Consider the following 23,445-nt stretch of genomic DNA (forward strand, 5'->3'; position numbering starts at 1 on the left):
TCTTTATTTTTTTCCTCACTGACATCTGTGTTTGTCAATTAAAGGTCAGGGCAATGTCTGTTGCACTACAATTTCAGATCTTTTCCAGATTGATCACTCACATTAGAGCTCCTTCTTTCTGAAGCACAGAACACCTTTTTAGAAGGAAGAGCAGGGGCAGCTGCATTCCACTGTGCTCCCACAGGTGGTACCTTTGCCAACAGTTCGGTCTGTAGCTGCTCAGCAGAAGCCCAGCTCCCACCCAGAGCTGCTGGCTGTGTGCAGGCAGCAGTGGGCAGAGGTGTGCGGGTTTTCCCCATGCAAACTCCTCCTTAGCTCTGCTGGAGCCCCTTCAGATGCAAGTGGCTGGAAAGCTGCCTGATGGAATGGGACCTTGGTTGTACTGACGGACAGTCGGCTGAATATGAGCCAGCAGTGTGCCCAGGTGGCCAAGGAGGCCAATGGCATCCTGGCTTGTATCAGGAATGGTGTGGTGAGCAGGATGAGGGAAGTCATCCTGCCCCTGTACTCAGCACTGGTGAGGCCTCACTTCGAGTGCTGTGTTCAGTTTGGGGCACCTCAGTGCAGAAAGGTCACGGTGGTGTTGGAGCAGGTCCAAAAAAGGGCAACAAGGCTTGTGAAGGGCTTGGAGAATGTGCCCTATGAGGAGAGACTGAAGGAATTGGGGCTGTTTAGTCTGGGAAGAGGAGGCTGAGGGGAGACTTTATTGCTCTCTTCCAGTATCTGAAAGGTGATTGCAGAGAGAGGAGGGTTGGTCTCTTCTCACTGGTGACAGGTGAAAGGATGAGAGGAAATGGCTTCAGAGTAAGTGCCAAGGTAAGTTTAGGTTGGATATCAGGAAAAGCTTCTTTAAAGAAAGGGTTGTTAAGCACTGGAATAGGCTCCCCAGGGAGGTGGTTGAGTCACCATCCCTGGATGTGTATAAAAAACGTTTGGATGTGGTGCTCGGGGATGTGATTTAGCAGTGGTTGTTAGGGCAGTATAGTTAGTTGTGGTTGGACTCAATCTTTAAGATTTTTTCCAACCTGAGCAATTCTATGATTCCCCAGCTGAGCGCAGTGCAGGTTGGCCTGAGCAGCTCAGGCACACTGGCCGCTCTGCGTACTGCGGCCATCATAAGGGAAATGCCTCCCTGCTGCTGAGCTGGGTGGTGAATAAGTGTCATTCACTCCGTACAGCCAGCCTGGGAATTCCATGTTTATCATTAAAACAAGCAGAAGTAAACCGCTACATTTAAAAGCATGAAAAGAGTTTATTGTAAAATAGACTGTGCTTGGTGCGCAAAGGTTGGTGCAGAGCGAGGACAACTTTGGCCCTAAAATTTTTGTTAGTAGTCCTCTGGGAGTGCTTTGGGAACGGCTGGGCCCTAGCAGCACTACTCTCAGCTGGCTGTCCTATGCTGAGACACTTCTTGAGTGCTCTTCTGTAATGTAATTTCTGTGTTTTTTTCATAACTTGTTACAAAGATGCCCGTGTGTACCTACACGCAACTGCAAACCAGGCATTACAAACACCCGCATCCGAAGCAAACAGAAAAATCAGTAATGCTGATGTGGGTTCCCTTTGTCGTGCCTCCCCTATTCCTGCTCTCTGGGTGCTTGCGGCTCTTCACTGTTTTTCATCACAGCCCCACGTCCCGATGCAGCGCCAGGCACACCCGTTTTGTCCGAGCGCGATGCGGCTTTCGCTCTCTGCTTACTGCCAGCAATAGAGAATGATGCAAAAATAAGAAGCCATGCACCTGTCGGGAGCGCTTTGCCGGGCGCTCCGGGAGAGGGACGGACGGACGGTGAGGGGCCGCCGGGCTGCGGTATCGCCGCTGCAGTCGCCCCGCGGCCCGGGAGCGGCGCTGGCAGCGGGAGCTGCTCGGCTCTTCCGCTCGCGAGGGGCACGCGGCAAAAAGTTGAGAGCTTTCCGGCGGGCTGAGACGTGCGGCCCTGCGGGTCGTTCACGTGGGAGGAGGAGGGCACGGTGCTGCCGGTGCCCCCGGGCCCCGCAGGGCGGCGGGCAACGGGCGGGGCGCGAGGGGCCGCGTCGGGATTCCCTCAGGGAATGACGTTCCGCCGCGCGGCCATTGGCTGCGCCGTGCCGAGTTCTCCATTTATGGACACGGCGCCCGCGCGGCCAGGAAGGGGCAGCCACCCGCGCCGCTCGGCCCTGCCCCGTCTGCCGCGAGTCCCGGCGCTCCCCGCCCGTCCGCCCCGCCCCGCACGCGGGGGGCGGGCCCGCCACCGGCCTCGTCCGTCCCGGGGCGCCGGCGCGTCTAAACGGAGCCGTGGGCAGCGCAGCGCGGGAGCCGCGATGGTAGGCGCGGGCCGGGGCGGTTCGTTCCGCGGGGTCCCGCCGGGGAGGCGGGGTGCGCGCGGTGACGCCGTCGATCCGAGACCCGCGGCCGGCGAGGGGCGGCACCGGCGGTGCTCGGAGCTCCCCTCCCGGGGCGCTGGGGTGTGCCGGGTCCGCGTGCCCCCCGTGCCGTGCCGGGGACGGTCCGCGCAGCGAGCTGCCGGGCGGGGGCCGAGGGGTGTGGCGGGCCGGGCGGGCCGGGGTCCGCAGCTGAGTTTGTCTTGCCGGTCGCCGCCGGCTCCTGCCGGTTCGTCATAGGTTTCGGAATGGAGTAACGCAGGTGTGACTCCGATTCCCCGTGCGGAGGACTTGGAGTAAGTAGTGAGAACTCCGGTATGGTAACTAACCGGGCTGAAAGTAAGTCATTGGTTATGAGCGCGGTTCTGAAGCGGAGCCCTGAAGATCTGAGTAAAGGCACTGTAAAAAGAAAAACTTTTGTGCTCCTGCTGCTACAGGTGGGGGTGCGCTCTGACATCCCCTCCCCCCTCCCGGCCCCACCTGCCCGGGCGCGGCCCCGCACACCTGTGCCCGGCGGCAGTCGGGGCTCTGCCGTTCGCTGTGCAAATACAGCGCTGCGGGGCTCGGGGGCCGGGATTCCTGCCCCACGGAGGGGATGGGATGGCACGGCTCGGCTCCCCGCCCGCTGCAGTCCTGCTCTTGGCGACGGGCTTTGGGAGGGAGAGGCCCGCGTGCCGGCCGTGAGCTGATTGTTTACTTGGAGATTGCAATCGGCCTTTGCCCTCACCTTTGTTTCGCGGTGCTCTTTACGTCAGGGACGATTGTGGCACCTGTGGGCTCCCGGCTGTGATTGCTGTGCGGATGCTGCTGGGCGCTGGGTGAGGCCGGGGCTGCCTGGTGCCGGAGCTGCCTGACCGCTGCCGGTGCTGCTCAGATCAGCGCACCTCTCCCTACGGTCAGTTTGCAGCGGGCCCCAGCGGTTCCCTTCCAACGAAAGGACTGAATATGGTTCTTGTCAATAAGTGTAACTAGGAAGCAGTAACACGCTCAACCGATTTTACTTTTTCAAACTGAGGGAATTAATGTCTGACACAAGTTATCCTCTTCTGGGAGCTGTTCGGGCCACTATCGTTGTGGTTTTGATTTGGTATTGAAGTAGTCCTGAATCACATGAGTACTTCTGTGATTGTTCTTATGCGGCCATTACAATCCAGCCAGTAAAAAGATTGTTGTTTTACAAGTACTGCTTTGTCTCAGAGCTCTCTGCAGGCAGCAGTTGGTGACCCTTCAGCAGGTAGCTCTGTGTAACCAGCTGGCAGCAGGGCTATCTGCCAGGATTTCTAATGGCTTGTTACCAGTGTGAATCACACCACTCGCATCCTGAAACTTTATATGCTTTTCTGAGCTCTTTGAGAAGTTATTTCCCCTTTTTTTTTTTTTTTTTTTTTTTTTTCCCTCTTGACAGCTTTGATTTCTTTGGAGGGGGAAAAATGCTAGTACTGACTTCAGATGCATTTGTTTTGTGCTGTTCAGGCACTTTGATATAGCAGAGCATGTGATGGTGACACTTGTGCAAATATTCCTCTTTCAGCCATTGTGCCCTTCTTATGTCTGCTGGTGGGGCCGTGCAGCTGTGTGCAGCTCAGCAATATGTGTGCTCTTTTTTGCTGGTTTATTTTTAATCCAGGTCAATATCTATATCTAGTTAGTGGTGTGGTTTCAGAAGGAGTTCCGCAATCATGGAATGGGTGAGCTGTTCTGTGGCTGTTTGCTGCAGTATGAGGTGTGGGAGTGAAAAACAGCAGGGTGAAACTGCCCTACATCTGACAGCTTTAAGGAACTGATAACTGGTAACTACTGGAATGCATTCCTTTTGTTAAACTTTGCATTTCAGCTTTTTAAATTCAAGGGTGTAGAATCACAGAATGGCTGGGTTGGAAGGGACCTTAATGATCATCCGAATTCCATACCATTACTGTCAACAGGGTTGCCAGCCTCCAGGTCAGGCTGCCCCGGGCTCCAACCAATGTGGCCTTCGCTGCCTTCAGGGCTGGGGCATCCATAGACTGACTCTCTGGGCAAGGACTTCCTCCTAATATCTGTAAGTAAGGAATTCTTCACATGGCGAGGCCCTGGTACAGGCTGCCCGGAGAAGCTATGGATGTCCCATCCTTAAGAGTGTTCACAGCCAAGTTGGTTGGGGCCCTTGGTCAGCCTGATGTGGGGGGTGGAAACCACCCTTCCCATGGCAGGACCTTGGAACCAGATGATGCCTAATTTCAAAACAGCTTGATATGAGTAGAGGTCAAATATTTATTGTTCAATCCAGCATGATGCTGAGCGTGTCTTGGTTACACATAGCGCTCAGAAAAGTGCAGAAATGGTATTTCTTAGTTGCCCTGAAAGGACTTGCTTGGCTTCAGGGTTTGGTCCTAAAATAATTTGTGTAAGGGACCTTATACTGTCTTAAATATACCATCTTACATTTTCTTCCTGTATGAAATTCTCAGGCAAGAGACTGATGTTTCTGTATTTGAAGAGTGCTTTCCTGTCTGGTGCTGCAGACAGTAGCATAAGCTCAAACCTTGCTCTCTGCCAAAAGTGGGATAGCAGGGAGGGCAGCAGCATGTGCTTTGCATTATGTCTAGAGGTGCATTCACAGGAAAATCTTCCAGCTATATGGTATTCCCGTCTGGCTGATACATAAAATAGAGCAAAACACAGTAGCATGTTCAGTAGCAAAACTAGTAATTCATCCTTGAGTTTGATTTAAATCTGCACTGTGCATATTCTCTCTGCTTCTTGCTAGTCTGGACCTCTAGAACAGTTTATAGATATATGGTGCATGTTAGCAGACTTCAGAAAACATTAGTGTAGGCAGAATACTATCCAAATGCAGCTAATAAAAACTGAACATGTGACGTGTATTATGTACGTCCTGAACACTTTCTTAAGTCTTTGCCTTCCAGAATTGCTTTTTTTTCCTGTCTCTGTGTAACTACTTTATAGTAAGGGAAATGGGGTGAGAATGGCATTAGTAGCTTGTAACTAAACTCTTTACAGGCATTTCTCTTAGCTTGAAGTAAGGGGTAATTGCCCCAGTCTTACTGCCTTGGTCTTAAGATGTTGCTGCATGTATGGGAGGGGAAAGCTGAGACGGTCTTCTTTGAGCTGCTGTGACAGCTAGCAAGTGAAAGTGTCAGCTCAACTTGCCTGTTCCCAAAAAGTTCTCAGTGAGAACGTTAGCAATAACCTCATCTTGAAGTACGTTGTCACACTTGAAGCACTAAGCAGTTGCACACATCTTTGGAGAAGTTTTCTCACCTCCTTTTGTAATGACATTAACTGTTTATTTTTCTTTTGGCAATACTGGTTTGATTTCTTCCCAGCACCTAGGAATTAAGACAGTGACACTGATGTAAAAGGTCATGTGTGGTCCCATCCAGGTTATATCTGAGGAGAAAGGATTTATTGTATTTTTCTATTCCTAGTTTCAGCATCAGAAATGTTTGTATGTTTAGATCTGCCACTTAAGATTGTATGTATTACTAATGTGTAACAATTAACATGTAAATAAACACTTAGATCTACAAAACAATCCTTTGATTGAATTCAGTTGCAGCATCTGGTAAGGAAGGGAATGAAAAGGTAAGAGGTCATCTTTTTTGCTAAATTTCTGGCTCTTGTATTTACTTTGCCAAGGACCTTGTGCAACCCTGGGAATGAGCTTACTGTGCTTAAAATACAGTGTTCTGGCATAAATTGCAGTGATTCTGCTGATAGAGACCCGCCTGGGATCACGCTTACTGTGTCAGCTTATTAGTTGTCAGATTTCTTGCTTACCTTTTGGTTCTGGTTGCTGCCACAACACATGGCTTATATGTGACAAATCTGTGTTTCCTTTTTCTAAAGTGCTGTTGTAATGCAATACATCAGTCTGGTTGTTTTTTTTTTTTGAACCTGGTTTCTAGATCTAGATGGTGTGCTACTACTGGGAAGCATTAAAGCTGTGTTAGAGGGGATTTTGTGCCTAATTAAAGCAGTTGTTGTTCCGGGAGCTGATGGCTCAGAACTTGAGGGAATGGGGGAAAAATCAAAGCAGCAGTTCTCAGAACTGGTGCGTATGTTTGTTTTACAAAAATAAGTATTTGGAGAGTAGTCCAACCCCTGTACAAAACCAGAAATAATCAGGCCTACCTTGGCAAGAAAGCACTGGCTTGTGCTGTTGCTGACTTTCTGAACAAAGACACTTTGCATATTCAAGATTTTGATTAAATAGTGTGAGAGGCTTACATCAGCACACAGGGATAGACCCTTTGGAGAGAAAAGGTTCTCTTAAGCCTATTCTTATCTGTTGAAGTTCAGTTGCTTCCCTGTTGTCCTGTTATCCAAGAAACTCCTTGGCAGACTGCAGTGTTGTTATTACCCTCGTGGAAGTGTCTCTACTACTTGGGAGTGCAGAAGCTGCGTGGGCTACTTGCTAACTTGTGCAACCAGTGGACTCTGTTAGCTGTTGTGTGTTGTTTGGCTTCTATTATTTCTACTACATGGGCATAAAAGTATTCAAAAGTATCACAGAAATGCCACAGTCAACACACTTTCTCCGTTTTGTGATATCAGAACCAAGAGCTGTTTTGTTCTGAGTTGGTTGGGCCTTGTGCTCCCCTCCTTGCTGGGCCCTTGTTCCAGCCCAGCAGCCTGCTGTTGCACTGTGGTCTCTGCTGTAAGAGCTGCCTTTCAGACAAGCCTCCCTGGGTTCAGCTGCTCCCACCTCTTGCATCCACCGCGTTCCTGAGATGCTCTGGCTGTCCTGCCCAGGAAGTACGGCTGTTGCTCACCTCCTGACTCATCCTCACCCAGTTCTCCTGTGCACCACCTTCTGACTTCCTCCCTTTCTCCTGCCCCACCTCTGTGGCAGTGCAGTACCCTCTGGGGAGAGCAGGTGTGCAGTGTGTCTGGGCAGCACAGGGAAATCCCTTACTTCAGCTTGACCAAGTCATTGCTATGTGGGAAAAGGGTTCTTACTCAGGGTAAAGTATTTCTGAATGGTGATCCTCACGTAATAAAACTTGCTCAGTATAAATGTGTGCGTGAGTCTGGAGTTACCCCTCATGTACAGCAACAAGTACATCTGAGCTCAAGATGTGTGTAGATAGCCTAGCAGGAGGGGTGGTTAAGGGACCCTTTTCAAAGACAGACATTTAGCTGCTGTTAAAGCTATTGGTGAGTTGGGTTCATGAGCTGTTCGGGTTTTAAAGTTTTGACTTGAAGCTGAGACTGTTCTTTTGAGTAAAGCCAATGAAGAGCTGTCAAGGAAAGCAGTGCAGGTTGTTGGAGTGTGAGTCGGAGTATCTTCAGTAGGAGTGGTGCCTATTGGAAAGGACACTTGAGGGGAACTGCGATGTCTGAGGAGTTGTCTACTGACATAAGAAAACAAGTTCAACAACTGTCCTATACTTATAAGTTCATTTAAAAGTTAGCAGACCTTCAGCATGCTTCTCAGTTGTTGCAGGTCTGGAAGTGCAGCAGACTGCCCACAGGTCTGTGTGCCGCTTTCCTGCCAGCTGTGACTTCAGCTGCCGCAGGTATCACTGGTGGAAGTGGCTTCTGGCTGTTGGCAGCAATGTGGAAGCACACCCACTTAAGGTGGGATGATGACAGCTGGGTATTTATTTAACCTACCTCACAAAAAAACGGAACAAAAATGCTTTAAACAAAACCATGTTCTTCTAGAAGCTGTTCTGATGCTTTGTTCGGCAGTCTGAAGTCTAAATAAATGTGTTTTTGGCACCCATCAGACAGAGCTAGCAGTCTTACAGTGACTAGCTGCACTTGTTCTAGAACAGGAAGTGTGAGGGTTTTTCTCTGCCAGCTCACTGAACCACTCACTGAATCACCTTCATCAGCTGAGTTTGAGTCTGCAACCAGTTTTCTGTCAGCTGTGTCTAATTTAAGTGTGGAAGCCGTGGTCAAGTCTGAACAGTGCAGCCTGATATCACTTGTAAAATATGGCATCTCCACTCTGGCAAATGTTCTTAACACTCAAGATTTTAAATCTTTCGTGCTCATGTCTTATGAACTAACACACTGCCAGATGTTTGATCCGGCACCTAGGAGAGTCTTCTGTTTTCAATCTAACATTCCACAGCATTTGAGAGGCTTTAAATTCTAGGCCATTCACCATTGCTGCTGTTTTTTTTTTTTTTTTTTTTTTTTTTTTTTTTTTGTACTGATTTATGTCTTTTCCTGTGCTTTGAGCCGCATATTGCTAATAGCATAAATACAGAAGATGGAAATCAAGGCTTTTTGTCAGTAATACATTTGCATTGCCAAGTGGTAGTCAAGAATTTGTCTTTTTGTTTTTTTTCTGCCTTGAGGGTTTGAAGTCTGTGCAATGCCCAAGCACTTCCGAATTTGCTTTTGCAGTTGAATCTTAACCCTGTGCTACTCAGCTTTGTAGATGAATTATGCTTGTTCAAAGTATTTTAATTTCTTTTTCAAATACTGCTACAGCATCTGAACTGAAATCCCTTGGGCTGTGACCCCTGTATGCCAACAGCTTTTTGGTATGAAAGTACTATCCCTTTGGGCTGGGCTGGTAGGATGGTTCCAAGGACAAAGGTTGCCCTATGTATCTACTGCATTATTGCTATTGTATTTCTCTGGATGTGTACTGAGTTCCTTTAGAAATCTGTAATCGGTAGCCCAAAAATTGAGCTGTTGCAGTATATGAACTGTAAAATATTTAAGTGAAAGCAGTGTTCTTGAGCTGTAGTGAAGCTTGAGAGCTTGTATTTTCATTGGATCTAATCTTAACTGCCTTTTTGTGGTACTCAAAGGCAAGTGCATGCCCTTAAGTGAGAGCACTTGTCTTCTTTCAGTATGAGAAAAATTCGGTTTGTGTGTTGGTCAGTTGCAGAGTAATTTGTTTTCTTATACTGTGCTTCTGATTGTATTCCACATACACATTTGTCCTTTCTTTAGATACAAGAAAACTTAACAATATTTGAAGAGTCATGCTTCTGGTACAGATAGTGTTAAATGAGAGTTTTTCCAACTTGATGAGATTCATTCCGGAAAGGGTAAAAGCTACAGGTCCGCACATTTGTGCTTTTTCAGCACTGAGGTACTTAGGTGTCTACCTACTCTGAATTATGAAATAATTCTACAATATTTTCCTAATAATTGCACAAAATCATGTGTCATTGGCTTTATTTTTTCTTGTTTTCTACCCATTTAGATTGCCATCTAAATATGGATCAAGAAGTCTGGTATTTTTGAACAAGCTAGTGATAGAACTTGACTATCTAGGGGACATACTAATTAGTCACAGAGATCTGTTGTATTACATCATGTCATTTCTAGTTTTGTAATCTTCATGTTGATTCTTGATAGTACAGATTCTGTGGAAGCATGTTACAGACTAGACACAGCATTCCTATTGAGGGAAATTCTGGGTAGTGTGGAAACTGACGTATTATAGTATAACGATTTTGTAACATATGGCTTCTATACCACATAACGTATAATCATAGTCATTTGAGTTGGAAGGTACCCTTAATCTCTCCTGCCATGAACAGGAGTCAGGATGCTCAGAGCCTGGTCCAGCCTGACCATGTCTGTCTCCAGGGATGATGCATCCACCATCTTTATGGGCAAAATATCCTGCTGCAACTGTCTGTGTAGACTTATGGATTCAAGCAAATCAAGAATAAAATACAAATTAAAAAAAGATATTTGACTGTAAATTAAAATGCAAAAGTAGTTTCATTAATACAGAATTATTTCAGCTAATTTTTTGCTTTACCTCCCTTCCCCCGTAAACTGGGCCTTATTCACAGCTGTGTTTCCAGGAGCTGTTGCTGTTCTCTTGGTAGTCTCCTAGGCCTTTTTCAGTGCTTCCCCTTGACTTTAAATACACACTGGGAGCTACTATCTTGGTCAGTAATTGCTAGATTCAACAAGCCAAAGATCCCTACCAAAATATTCTGGTCTTTGCAGTGCGAAGGTCAAAATAACTTCTTACAGTAGTGCATTTTGGATCCTGGCTGTTCTGTGTAACCTACACAACTTGGGCACATGGCGTGAGATGACCTTCTGTAGCTGGATGGCCCTGGTTGGAGGTGGAAGTGTGGGCCTACTGCAGTGTGCTAGCACCATTGAGCCTGCAGAGATGCTTGCAGCGGGAGTGCTAAAAGTGCATCAGTTGGGTCCTGACTGGTCTCTGTGTTGTTAGCCTTTTATTCCTTTTGCTTGCTCTGCAGTGGCTGGTGGCTCTTCAAAGCATCTTTCTGCTTCTTCCTTGAATACTAGGAGCTCCTAATGCCTAGAGCCAGTGTGTGCTGGTTGTGGTAGTCAGGGATGGTGTTGGCATGCAGTGTTGGTGTGAGGGGGAATGTGATAGGGGCTTCTGTGCTTCTCAGGGTTATGTTCAGCTTCCCAGAACACTGTGAAGACCCATGTAGTTCTGTTGGAAGCCCTACTTCATGGGAATGGACTATCAGCAAGTAATCTGGGCTCTTAAAGTTGGAGTTGGAATAACTTCTATAGACTGTGCTATTTGTTATGGGTTGTGTGGGTGTATTTTTATTTTAAAAGCCTGAATTAAGCGTGGCATGGCTAGGAAGAAAAGAAATGATCTTAAATGTTATTGTTCAGAGATTCTGATGTGACACGGCATACTTCTACAGATGTCTGATGCAGAATTTGGCCCTTAATAAGCGAAATCTGCACTCCTCTTTAAAGCAGAGCTATGTGGGAGGAGGCAAGATGACTTCATTGTAGGCGAGGCCACTGCCGTTGTTTTCTGATGCTGCTGCGGTCTCTGCATTGGGTTGTGATTACAGAGGTCAAGGCACGGTCTCTTTCCTGTGAAAGGACAGGGATAGGTGTTGAGCAGATCAATTAGAAGCATACCTACTCAAGTGAAAAAGGATATATTGGTGCTTGAATGTGAAACTCAGGCTGTGTTGGGTCTACTTATGCTCAGTAACTGTCTTTATGAACTCAAATGCTAATCTGTGTTTTAAATGACTTAAGGGTACTTGTCTGTAACAGTCATTCTTGTCTTACAGCACTGTGTAATAATTCATATCTGTATGGCAATAAAGAACTAGATCCAACCTACTGGAGAAAATAATTTGCCCAATTTGATATTTGCTTTAAATAGCAATTAAATCAGTGTGTATGATGCTCTACAGTTAATTAAATTTAAATTTGATACAACTGAAATTGTTATGGTTTGGAAAAAAAAAAGTCCATGCAATAACAGAGGCTCATCTGTTCTAGCTTAAAGCTGCCTTCAAACAGTTCTCTACAGAACTTCACATTACAGACTTCACAGATCTTGGCCTCAGCCTCAGGAATATGTCAGTTGAACCTACTGTGAGGCTACAGAGTGGTTAAACTTAAGTGGCATACCATAGTACAGAATGGGACTGATTATTCTGTGTAGATAAGTAGTATTGTTAACTTTCAGTTTTTATGTGGAAAGGAACAGTTTACCGATTTACAGTGCCAGTTACCCAGCTGACTTTTCCAAAATTCTTAGAGCTATTCCCATGAGTACTACTCTTTAAAGCTGTTCTAGTGATAAGTAGGATTTCTGGTTCTAGGGCTCTTACTGTCTGAAATACCAGCACACCCAGTCCCCAGTGACCTGATCTCAGTATGCAGAATAAGTTGATGACCAACAGTGGTTTCTTCCTGTAGTTTAGCTTGTGCTTTTATTCTTGGTTCATTCTAGGAACACTTCAGAGGAAACAAAAGAACAGTGAATAGTTATTCCCGTATTTGGTATAATTCCAGACAAAATGAGTATCCTTCCTCATTAAGTAATGGATGATAGTGTTTCTGGAAAAACCAGACCTCCTTAAACTATGGACTTATCTTTAAATGGCCACGTCAGGCTTATTTTCCTTGTAGTTGCATACAGTGCAGTTTTCTACATAGAATCATAGAGATGCTAAGCAATCAGGTAGCTCTAGTAGAGTGAAGAGGATTAAGATAAATGTTTGCTTCATTAGAACAGTAAAAGCTTGTATTTACATATTTATAAGTCCTTCTTTGTTAGATTCCATTAGCACTGTGCATTAGTAGGGTCATTTAAAATTACATTAAGAGTAGGATTGGAATTAGTGGAGGTTATAAAGTACTTGTTACGAAATAAACGTTTGGCTTTTAACTACTGATAGTGGAAGAGGAAAGAATAAATAAGTGTAAAAGTCTGTTGCATCTCCTATATTGCTTTTTGTTCCTTTATATATGAGGGCAGCTCTGAAAATAATGTCTCCTGTTTTATTGTGTTGGCCCATGATGTCAGAGATGGATGTTGGTGTTATGGCAGTAGAAGTTGAACCTTCCCACCAGTATTCCATTACATGTTGTTGCTGTGTGACAGATGGCAGCAGAGGAACAGTCTGACAGAATGGTGTCTGACAGGGAAGTGCACATGAAGCAAAGGTGTAGAACTGAATTCCTTCATGTGGGGAAAAATGATACCCACTGATGAACCAGCGGGCATCAGCACAGTGAGGTGGTGGTTGGTGCATTGCAGCAGTGGTGACAGTGACATGAAAGACAAGCCGTGTTCTGGATGGCCATGCAGATTTTTGAGTGTGGCATTGCAGGCTCTTGTTCATGGCTGGCAGAAAGTCTTAGCTAATGGTAGTGACTATGTTGAAGTGTTCGGTAGCTGAGAATTTGCTCTGTCAACTAGTGTTACTGTGCTCTTTGTTGCAGCTTCCGTGGAAAGAAACGGGAGGCATTACTTCTGGAGCAGCCTGTGTCATTGAATTAATTCACATCGTTTTCTGTATTCCCAATACAGATCTGGTGTAGAGGGGGAACCCAATTTGAAAGCCTCGTTTCATTAACAGGCGCTAATGAAGAAAGCCATACTTAGAATGAGTAGCAAACACAGTATACTTCAGGAGAGCATTTTAATCTCTAGAAACATACTCCCTATTTCCTGCTGATCTAACCGGCTGCTTTACCTGCTTCCATGTAGCTCATCTGTAAAAATACCCCTTAATTCTGAGACAGCAGACTTTAATTTTTAGTTTAGGAGTCCTGATCTTGCTAAGTGTTGCAGTATGTACATAAATTCAGATTAACTAAACCTTAGTTGCATACATCAGGGTAACCAAAATTAAATTGTTCTGTATATGTTCTTGGGAGAACTAGAAATGACCAATTCTAGATAAGGAATGAAAATCTGAAACTCAACCAGAAAAGCAGAACGCAATTCAGAGTTGTCAAATGAGACCAGTTTTGGTGACAGAAGATAAGTCTTAGAGTTTTAAGTCTGTAACCCTTTGCCAGTCCTGATAGTTTCTTTTATGGGAAGGAATTACAGTGCAGTTTATTCTGAAAACAGTCTTCACTATATGAAAGAAATCAAGTGCTGCAGGAAGTATATTTGGACTCTGTTGACAGTACAACTTGTACTTCTCAGTGTGTAGGCAGATAACTCAGGAGTCTGCAGACACTATAAGGATGTTCTGATGAATCTGAAGGTAGTAGTTTGAGCGTGACAGAGAAGTATATTACCCCTTTAGTGAATTAATCATGAATAACTATTTAGTCTGACCTGCTGAAAGCAGGTTTTCACATAATTTCAGTGTTCAGATAATGTCTTAATGGTACAGGCAGAGATGTTATTGTACATGTGGTCATTAGGTAGGTTGTTGCTTGACTCTTCTGGTATGTGGGTCTGTCCTTAGTCCAGAATATGCTTAAAAATACACTTTAAAATTACGGGAAGATTTAGCAGGTGCATTTTGCTGCTATGCAGGAAGATTTTTCTTTGCACTGAGTCTGGGTAGCAGGAACACTGCATGCAGTCTCTGCTTTTCTCCTGGCTGAGTGACCCTTGTGCCTGGAAGTTAGGGTGACAGCAGCAGCTATGGGCTGATGCTATTGTTTTTTCCAGTGAGATTACACAATTTCTTCTTGAAGAAAGAAGCTTATGGTATTTTTCTGCATGGATTTAATGACTATTAGTCCTGTTCATCAAAACATGTGCAAGTGCTTTGCTGTTGGGTAGCTAATAGTCACTTAGTAAGCAACTGGAACTTTTGGCAGCCGTGATGAATTCTTGTCCCTTCTTTTTTGAAGGTTTGAACTCCCAGTAGCTGGAGTTCTCTGCCTACTGATTTCTCAGTTCTGTTATCCTCTGCACAATCCTCCTTGGCAGCAATTTGGCAGGCTTTTTCCTCCTAGAATGTTCTGTAGAGCAAACAGAGGGTTGCTAGTCGGTGACCTATATGGGGAAACAGGCAAAAATGGTGAAGCTTCCCAAAGAAGCATAAAGTGCTATGGAGCAGCTATGAAAAGCTGTTTGTCCTGTGTCTGTCAGTTTTCTTGCTGGCTAGCTTTCAGCCTAGAGCTGTAAGAGACAAGGCAGTCTGATTGTAACCAGTCTGTTATGGTTTGTACTGAATCCCTGATACTCAGGAGCAGTTCAACAGCTGCTAAGTTACAGTGGAAAAGTCTTCAGTAGAAGTTGCTAATGGTAACTTTTTACTTCTCTAGAATCCATTTAACTATTTGTATAGCTCTTCTTCCTGGTCTGCTACTATAATGCGGCCAGAATCAGTGACTGGGTTGTAAGCTACTCCTTGTCAGGTAGCCAAGGCCATGAATTTTGCAACCAGAGTCACCAGTCTTTTAGGGGAGTATCCAGTTTTATTTTAAAATAATTTCATGAGGACCACAGTTAGATCTTCAAGTTAGAACTCAAGGAAATTTGTTTCTTTGCCTTGTCACCCTCTAGGACTTTGAAAGTGCTGACATTCTGCCCTTTTTGGATGCAGGGCTAGCTATGAGGTACTAATCCTGTTGCTGTGCTCTCATTGGGACTGCAGGTGTACAAACAGGAAAGGAAAAAACAAAGGGGAAGTTAATATCATCTGATTGCCAAAACAAAAAAGCAGCAATTTAGTAGCTAAAATTATGTCCAAGCTGGTAACAGGATACCGTGAACAATGAAGAATTAAAAAAAAAATTATGTAGCTAAGTGTGTCCTTTTAGGGCTTGTTTTGTATTTATTATATGCCATTTAAAATTTGGAGGGTTGGAAGTCACCTCCCTGAAGTGAACTCATTTACTTTTTTGGTGTGTTACCTTACTGAGAAGCTTAGTCATAGATTGTTGCTAGTACTGTTGACAACTTTAGAATATACTCAAGATCTAAAACTGAGTAAAAGCCTCCTTTTGGGGTCAGCTAGGGCAAGTCAAAACAGGATACCAGAACTGGTAGGTAGATGGTAGGTAGAGGAGAGTGCTTACTGTCGTTGGTTGTTGTTGTTTTTGTTTGTTTGTTTGTTTTTAAGGTAGCTGCACTAAAATATGCATCTTCTTCCTTAATTTCTGTTCCTGTCTTTCAGTCTCTAGTGAAGCAGCATGTGAGAACTTTACTGTGGAGTACCACAGCTATGATCACTCTTTCTGTGGATGCTGCTTTCTTCTGGTGCTGTTTCTATTAGGAAGTAGAAGGGAATATACCTGGGGGCATTTCCCTAATGGGTGCCACAGCCTCTGTTGCATAGCTCTTAAGTGCCTGAATACTGCACAGTATGTGAGAGGGCTGGACTCCTGTGCCAGTTCTTACAGACAATGTGCTTCTGCCATGTGATGTACGCTGGATCCCCAGCAGGCTGATCTCCTGGTCTTTGTTAATCAGAAAGGTGAAAAATGAATTGAATGTAAGAGGGAATGGCCATGTCTGGGCTGGAGAGGTGGTGGGAGCCTAGCTTGATCCAGGTACATTGTGTCCAGCTGCAATATAGAGTTCTACACCTTCTGGAGCACCCTAATAGTCCTCCCAACTGTACAGATAGAACGTCTGATTCCTGTAGAAAACTGGTACTTGTCCTCCTGTTGATCAGTGCATGACCTTGAAATATTCAGCCTAAGTGTGCTGTCACACCCTGTTGGTGTCTGTGATTGTCATCCAGGCTTTCCCTTGGAGACCCTTTCCTTCCCATGTGCCTTTGCCGATCTCTTCCTGTCCTCTGCTGCAGCTCTCGCAGGGCTGCCCCACTTTGTTTCAGGCTGCATGTGGTTTTTGCATTTCGCTTAAATCTTACATATCTATGCGCTCTCATAGATAAGTTACACCTCCGCTAGCAGTTCTAAACACATTTAACTTTGCCCAGGCAGTAGTGCTTAAATGGTGAAAACGCTGAAACTTATATTTTGAAAAGTGCTGGGTTCTGTGCATCACACAGTGAAGGGTAGCTTGTGGTAAAGACAGGTGAAGTTTTATTTTATGCTTTGTAATGAGGGGGTTGAGAAGAAAATGGACATCCAACTCCCTTCACAAGCCTGGTTTATGAGTAGGTTGTGTTATTATTTAAATGCTATTATTCTGAGACAGTAGCTTAAGACGTGTTCATTTTCTTAGTACTCCTTGCAGTAACTGCTGCTGAGTGTTGGAGAATTTCTAAAAGCAGCACACTGAAATGTATGCACTATTCAATTTGTCACGCATTTGCACAAATTGATGTTCATCACTGGTAACATCTCCAGTAGTTTGGAAAAATCTACCATTAGATACTGCCTGCACACCACAGACAGATGTGTGTTGAAGATGATACAGGAAAGTCTTCCTGTAATGCTAGCACAAGACTGTTACTGTATAACTTAAAATGCAGACAGTATCTTTTTGAAGTTGTGGTTAACACAGTTCCTAAAAGCAATATGACGACTTCAGGGCTGGATTCCAGAGTAAATCTGTTCTTGCAAAATGTTCTGTGGCAACTTTAATCCCTACAAATAACTGAAATCTCTTTGACAATTGATTTAAAAGATATTTTCCCTTATGATAGCCCTTCTGAAGAACCAGTGGGTAGTTTTGGACTCATCAATGACTAAATTACTGGTGTGCTGTGTAGAGTCCTGCGCTTCACCTGGTATTCTCCTTTGCAAACACTAAGAAAGCCAAACCTTGCTAAACATTATGAAATTTGACAGGAGCAAACTCCAAAGCATGATAGCTGCAGTCTGCATCCTGTGCTTTTGTACTGTAAGAGGTCCTGGCAGTCAGGCATTGCAAGGGGTCTGCAGAAGCACATCTGTGTATCTAATGATTTAGTTGTTTAAGCTACTGATGTTGAAGTGCTTTCATTAATTGGGTGAGGCATGTTTGGCTGCATATTAAGTATGAAAAACTACATTGTGAACAATCATACTGTTTTGTTGGAGAGCCAAAAAGGCACAGGCTATGATAGTTAGAGATCACATGCCTCATGTGCTGTATATTTTTCCGCTGTTGCTTCACCAGAGGATACAGAATTGTGTGTTAAAAGAACTTTGCAGAAAACAGGTTGTTAATATACCTGAATACGAACAAAGTATGTGGTGGCTTCAGTATGGGTTGTGAGTGAGCTTGTAAATTCCAAACCTGTTTCACCAGATGACTAATTGTACAATGTCGCATCCCAGCCTGTGTGCTGGGACAGCTGATGTATTCCGTAACTCGTGCCTTTTCCTTCTCAGTAGTAAGCTTACAGTCCCACAGCAGGATAGTGTGCTGTCCTCAAGTGACCTCAGAAGGGTGTACGGCCTGCTCCAGATGAGCCAACCCTGAGCATTAATGGTATTGGGAGATAACAGAGTGGCTGAGAGCTGTGTACTCTTGCCTAGCATCACACCTTGTGTACAGCTACATCTGAGGGCTGCCAGAATGGGAGGAAATGCAGAAAGCATTGAAACTGCAGCTTTTAATTAGATTTCAATGAAGTGATATCAATGGACATCTGAAATAACAGAATGAGGTTTTATTATACTATGTATGAAACAAAATTAATAGGGAATTGAGAAGTGAGGTGTTGATGTGCAGAACATAATCTGACAAGGCATCCCTGTACATGGGTTTTTAGGTACTAGTTTCTGTATTTAAACACAATGCAACCTGCAGAAAAGGCAGTTCGCATCATTTATGATACAAGTCCAGAAATTCTACTGAAGAATGTTTCTAATAGCTTGTTCCTTTAGCCTAAAAAAAAATCTATTACAAATAGCTGGATGTTTCATGGTTCTTTGTTCTTTTATAATGCTAAATCTGAAATTAGAGGAATTGCATCTTCAAAAGCTTGAATGAGTTTCAGTACTCCAGCTGTTGAATAATTCATGTTAAAGTTTGTTTGCACATTGTTTATGGTACCAGAAAGAACCTCAAGCAACTGTTTAAAAAGGGATTTACCACCTTCCTTTATTCACCTCTGGCTAGTAACATTTAAAAACAAACGTGCTACAAAATCGTTGTGTCTGTGTAAAGGTTGGCACCGTGCCTGGCCTCAGCGCTGTGTAGTGAGTGCCCTCCAAATCTTCCCCCTTTCTGCGTTGTTTTTATTCCATGGAAAAAATGCTCCAATGTACTTCACGTTTGTTTCCAGTTTAGCTTTTTTTTGTTGTTGTTGTTACCAGGTTTGTATGGCTGCTATGGCCCAGAACAAACAGCTTGGCTATGAAGTGAGCTGTACTGGAGTATTCACAGAATCACAGAATTGTAGGGGTTGGAAGGGACCTCTAGAGATCATCGAGACCAACCCCCCTGCCAAAGCAGGTTCCCTACACCAGGTCGCACAGGTAGGCGTCCAGGCGAGACTTGAATATCTCCAGAGAAGGAGACTCCACAACCTCCCTGGGCAGCCTGTTCCAGTGCTCCGTCACCCTCACCGTGAAGAAGTTCTTACGCACATTCGTGCGAAACTTCCTATGCTGCAGCTTATGTCCGTTTCTCCTCGTCCTGTCTCCACGTACCACTGAAAAGAGACTGGCTTCACCACTCTGCCCGCCACACCTCAGATATTTATAAACCTGGATCAGGTCCTCTCTCAGTCGTCTTTTCTCAAGGCTAAACAGACCCAGTTCACTTAGCCTTTCTTCATAGGGGAGATGCTCCAGGCCCTTCACCATCTTTGTGGCCCTCTGCTGGACTCTTTCCAAGAGATCCCTGTCTTTTTTGTATTGTGTTAGGCTTATTCATAGAGGCTGAAAGGGTGTCTGTCCATCTTTAGGAAACTTGTAACTAACTTCTTCAGGCTGTGCTAGAATGATGGCTAGCATAGCATAGTATCAAGGAGCAGGTTAGGGTTTTTTCTAATTGATCAGCTGAAAAGAGTGACTGACAGCAGTCACAAGGAATTGTGATTATGTAGAGGAAAAAAACCCACTCGAGATCCCTAAGAAAGGGCTTTCCTGTAAATTCATAACTAGTTGTGTTTTTTGTTTTTTTCCCAATGGGAAAAATAGATTTTTGTGGAAATCGTTTTGTAAGTGTAGCAGCATGTACTGCATCAGTGCCTTGTTTTCAAACATAACAGATCAGTGCTCCAGAAATTTATGGCATTGAGTCAAATTCTTGATAGTCTAAGAATCTTACCTAATCGTATCAATCTGGAATCTGAGGAGGACACTGAATATGCAGTAGTAGAAAATGAACGGTAGTATGGTCAGCAGTCAGCTGCAATGTCTCTGTTGCTGCACACATCTACCTTTAATTTCTGAAATAGCAGAAGGCTTAGGTTCTGGACTGTTGCTTAAGCAGGAGTTGGAGCTGCCTGTTCACCTGAGCCATTCTCAAGAACCAGATGTGCTATGTGCTATGGATGCCTGCTGCTTTACAAAATCAAAGGTCATATGAGGCAAAAATGGGTAGCACTCATAGGGAAGAAAAAGGGCAGAACACACTTGTGTAAGTAGCAGAGTTAGAGATTTGAATAAAGCTCCTTATATGTTCCAGTGACTGAAGTGAAAGCCCTGGAAATGGACCAGTAGGGTTGGTGTTATCCAAAGGCTAATTAGAATGTGCTGAACCCTTGGACTCAGCACCATGGGAGTCTGGAGAGTGTGTCAGTATTTCTTTCTTAGGAAGCTGCTTTTACGCATGGCTTCTGGGACTCCCTTCACTACTTAGAATTTTTTTTTCCTTCTGGTTCTTGGTCCAACTTGTGCCTCAGAGTTTCAAGCCCTGGTGTGAGGAATGTGAAGAAAGACTGGTGTTGAAGGAGTAACATATTGGGGGGATTTGTCAGAGTTCATGATAGACCTGTGCAGGGTTAGTGAAAATCAGACTAGGTTTAACTCTACATACCTCTTGGCAAAGTAGTAACCTTACATGACGAAGGTGCATGTGTGCAGCTGAGGGGTTTGTGGCAGTGCCCTCCTGCTGACCAGCTACAGCTGCTGGTGTGGCATTGGGGTCCATTTGTTTATTGCCACTTTAATTGTACTGTTCTCATCCAGCTAGAATAAGGCAGCATTTATGTCACAGTTGTCCTGTGGTTCTGAGGGGTTATGAGGAATGTAAACTTGTAGGAAAACTGCATCAGTACAATTTGCCATTTTGAGCCAGAACTTTATTTTAAAAGGGCTTATATACTTAGTATAGGGGAAAAAAAAAAAAAAAAAAAAAAGCTGCCTCTGAGGACTTCAACAGAATATAATGTATTGAGATGGCTAAAAGCAGATAAACGCTAGGTTATCAATGTCCTTTTTATTTTGTGTACAGGCTGCGTGGGGCCTGGGTGGGGAAGAAGAGTACTCTTTCTTAATTGAAATGCGAAACTTAGATGTAAAGTCAATATACAGCTGGAGTTTTGTAGCTGAGTACTATGTGAAACTCAGCTGGTTTTAGTTCACACTTCTAATGACTCTTTTTTTCTTGTTTGCTTGGTTTCTGTGGGTTTGATTTGGGGCTCAGTGGCTTCGTGTCAAATCCTAGCAAGCCGAAGTCTTTGGACCATTGTGTATCTAAAACTTAAATGTTTTCCTGATTTATTTTTTTCTCAGATTTGGAGACCTCAGTACAAGTAACATGATCTAGCTTGAATTTTACTTTTTCTGAGTTTTCATTGTGAAGTTAAGCATTTGCTTAAGATGAAAGCTAGCAAGCTTTCTGTTTGAGGGTAAGATAGTAAAGAATTTTACTGTTAAAGGCTATAAGAAAGCTACTGATTAATCATTTTAAAATTATTATCCAATAAAATAATTCTTCTAAGACTTAAATCTCTAGCTTGATAGGGAAACAGATGATGGTGATGAAGAAGGGAACAGTGTAGAATGTAAAATACTGAAAAGAGATTTGCATCAATACAGTCTTGAGATTATTCACTTGGCCTGGGTTTCAATTTTTGAATGCTTTGCATCTTTTCACTTTTCTTGAGTGTTAGAACTGAACAAACTTACGGTTTAATGAGGTGTCTTCAATGAAGAAAACATTAAGTTTTCTGATAGAAAGCCATGGTCAGACTTAGCTATGGAAAAATTGAAGGGGACAGAAGATGCAGTACCAACTGCTGTACTTCAGACGTGCTTTAAAACAAAATTCCAGTAATTTTTCTGCAGTATACATAGCAGTTCTGTTTTTTCCCGAGGCTGATTTTTACTTTTCTGCTATTTCCCTTTAGAGGAGATCGTTTGAAACGGATGCGGCTTTGCAGTAATGATTTACAGGCATAAATGGGTATTTAATTCTGAAAAATAGGTGATAAAGCTACTGGCTGTGTGAAACAAGCCTTTTTTAAAAGTCGATTAAAACACAGTTGGAGTACATTCAGTGCTTGTTTGGCTGGTGTCCCTGCTTAAAACATAATTATGCCAAATCAGTATTTGCAAGACTGCATCTAATATGTATTCTGATGGTATTGCTTTCTATAGCAGATATGACAAAAACTCGTTTACAAATGAAATCAGCTGTCAGTAATCTGTTAAAAGCTTATAGCTATGAAGGGCTGGATGTCTAAACTAGTTTTCTGTTAGTTTTCTTATTCCAATAATTTGAATGCTAAATATCTACATTAAACGTTCTAACATTAAAAAAAAAAAAAATCAAAAACAAGAAGGAAGAAACCCACAAACTTCAGGAGCAGAGTAGCAGTTTCTTGTGAAAAGCTGTCTTTTGTAGGTCAGTGGAACTGTCGCTTAACCTGTTAAATGAACTTCTGCACTATGTTGATGAAGACGCTAGGGGATGCAGCTCTAGGGATCAAACATAAACATGGCTTCAGCCTGTGTAATAACCAAAAAGACCCGATTACATAGCTGTCAAAGGTTGTATTGGAAGTTGTTTAATAATTCAACTAACAACCTTGGTGTTCCTCTAGAGTGGAATGAGCTCTTTGTGCATTTCTGTGCTTCCATCTTTCTGGGACATCAGCTTTACTGGAAAACGCAATGTGCTACTTACCCAATAGAGATCACGTATATCCATCTTTGGCTTTTTTCCTTTTCAGTGCCTTATGAATTGTTATGGAAATGTAGAAGTCTGTGGAGTTGGTATACAAGCTTAATGAAAATTACCGTAAATAATTAAAAGTATGAGAGATAACAGGAAAAAGATATGACAACCTTATGAAATCTTAAGCAGGCCGTGTTATTTGGAAACTTATTCACTGACTTGGAAAAGATTGTAATAAAAGTCAGTGAAATAAAGTCAAAGTATTAAATGAAAACAAGCTAGTTATTCTATAAAGCTATTACACGTTGTTGATGAAGCTGCCCTTATTACAGAGCTGACCGAATAGACATGCTAGAAATTTAGCAGGATGGCAAATTGTAATTTCCATATGAATAACGGGTATGTGGTCTGGATATGAGAGCATTCTGGGTTACACTCAGTGGGGTCACTATGCCTTGCTGTAGTGTCCTTATTGGTTAAAATAGAAATCAATCCATGACAAAGGGATGAATTTTCTTGTGCAGATTAGCCCTAGCAAGTAAGTATTTTCATTCAGTATGTTCCCACTTCCATATCTCTACCTGGAGCAGCTTAGGCTTTTCCTGCAGTTGCCACTTACCATGCAGAAGAGAGAGTGCTTGGGTTTGGTTCTTATGTGTGTCTGAAAACCCAGGGTGGTCTGCAAAGTTCTTTGAACTGGACCTTAACAGCCTTGGTGTGGGGTGAGAAGGGGAACTTACTGGCAGGAGAATGTGCTCTCTGGTGTTCCTGTGAGCTCTGGTGTGGTTGCTGGGGGATCCTGCTGCCTTCGGCCCAGAGCAATCACAGTGGGCTCTTTGCAGACCACGATGGGAATGAAGGTATAGCTGAGAAAGGGAAGCTTTCTTTCTAAAGTTTGCTACTCACCGAGTGAAATTTGTCAGGTCCGATGCTTGCTGCCTTTCCAAGATTTTGCTTCC

The 23,445-nt window shown here is 43.8% G+C and overlaps 1 protein-coding gene and 1 long non-coding RNA gene across 3 annotated transcripts in view; one reads left to right on the forward strand and one right to left on the reverse strand.

Annotated features, from left to right (window-relative positions):
- Positions 1–1,232: 1,232 nt before the first annotated feature.
- Positions 1,233–3,054, reverse strand: LOC146543541 (uncharacterized). The gene is made up of 2 exons (XR_014885974.1): positions 2,866–3,054; positions 1,233–2,760 (listed from the first exon to the last, which is right to left on the reverse strand). It is a non-coding gene; the product is annotated as an uncharacterized LOC146543541 (long non-coding RNA).
- The window catches only part of MYO1E (myosin IE), an 83,906-nt gene continuing 62,498 nt past the window's right edge, over positions 2,038–23,445 (forward strand). The window contains exon 1 of one of the 2 annotated variants that reach the window (XM_085234285.1): positions 2,038–2,304. In XM_085234285.1, the coding sequence (XP_085090411.1) occupies positions 2,053–2,304 (252 nt within the window). In that variant the 5' untranslated portion in view covers positions 2,038–2,052. Of the gene's footprint in view, positions 2,305–2,521; positions 2,658–23,445 lie in introns of those variants that run through there. The other variant, XM_085234286.1, reaches the window with a different exon arrangement.

Source organism: Meleagris gallopavo, chromosome 12 (assembly GCF_905368555.1).
Source record: "Meleagris gallopavo chromosome 12, MGAL_WU_HG_1.1, whole genome shotgun sequence".
Taxonomy (NCBI): Eukaryota; Metazoa; Chordata; class Aves; order Galliformes; family Phasianidae; genus Meleagris; species Meleagris gallopavo.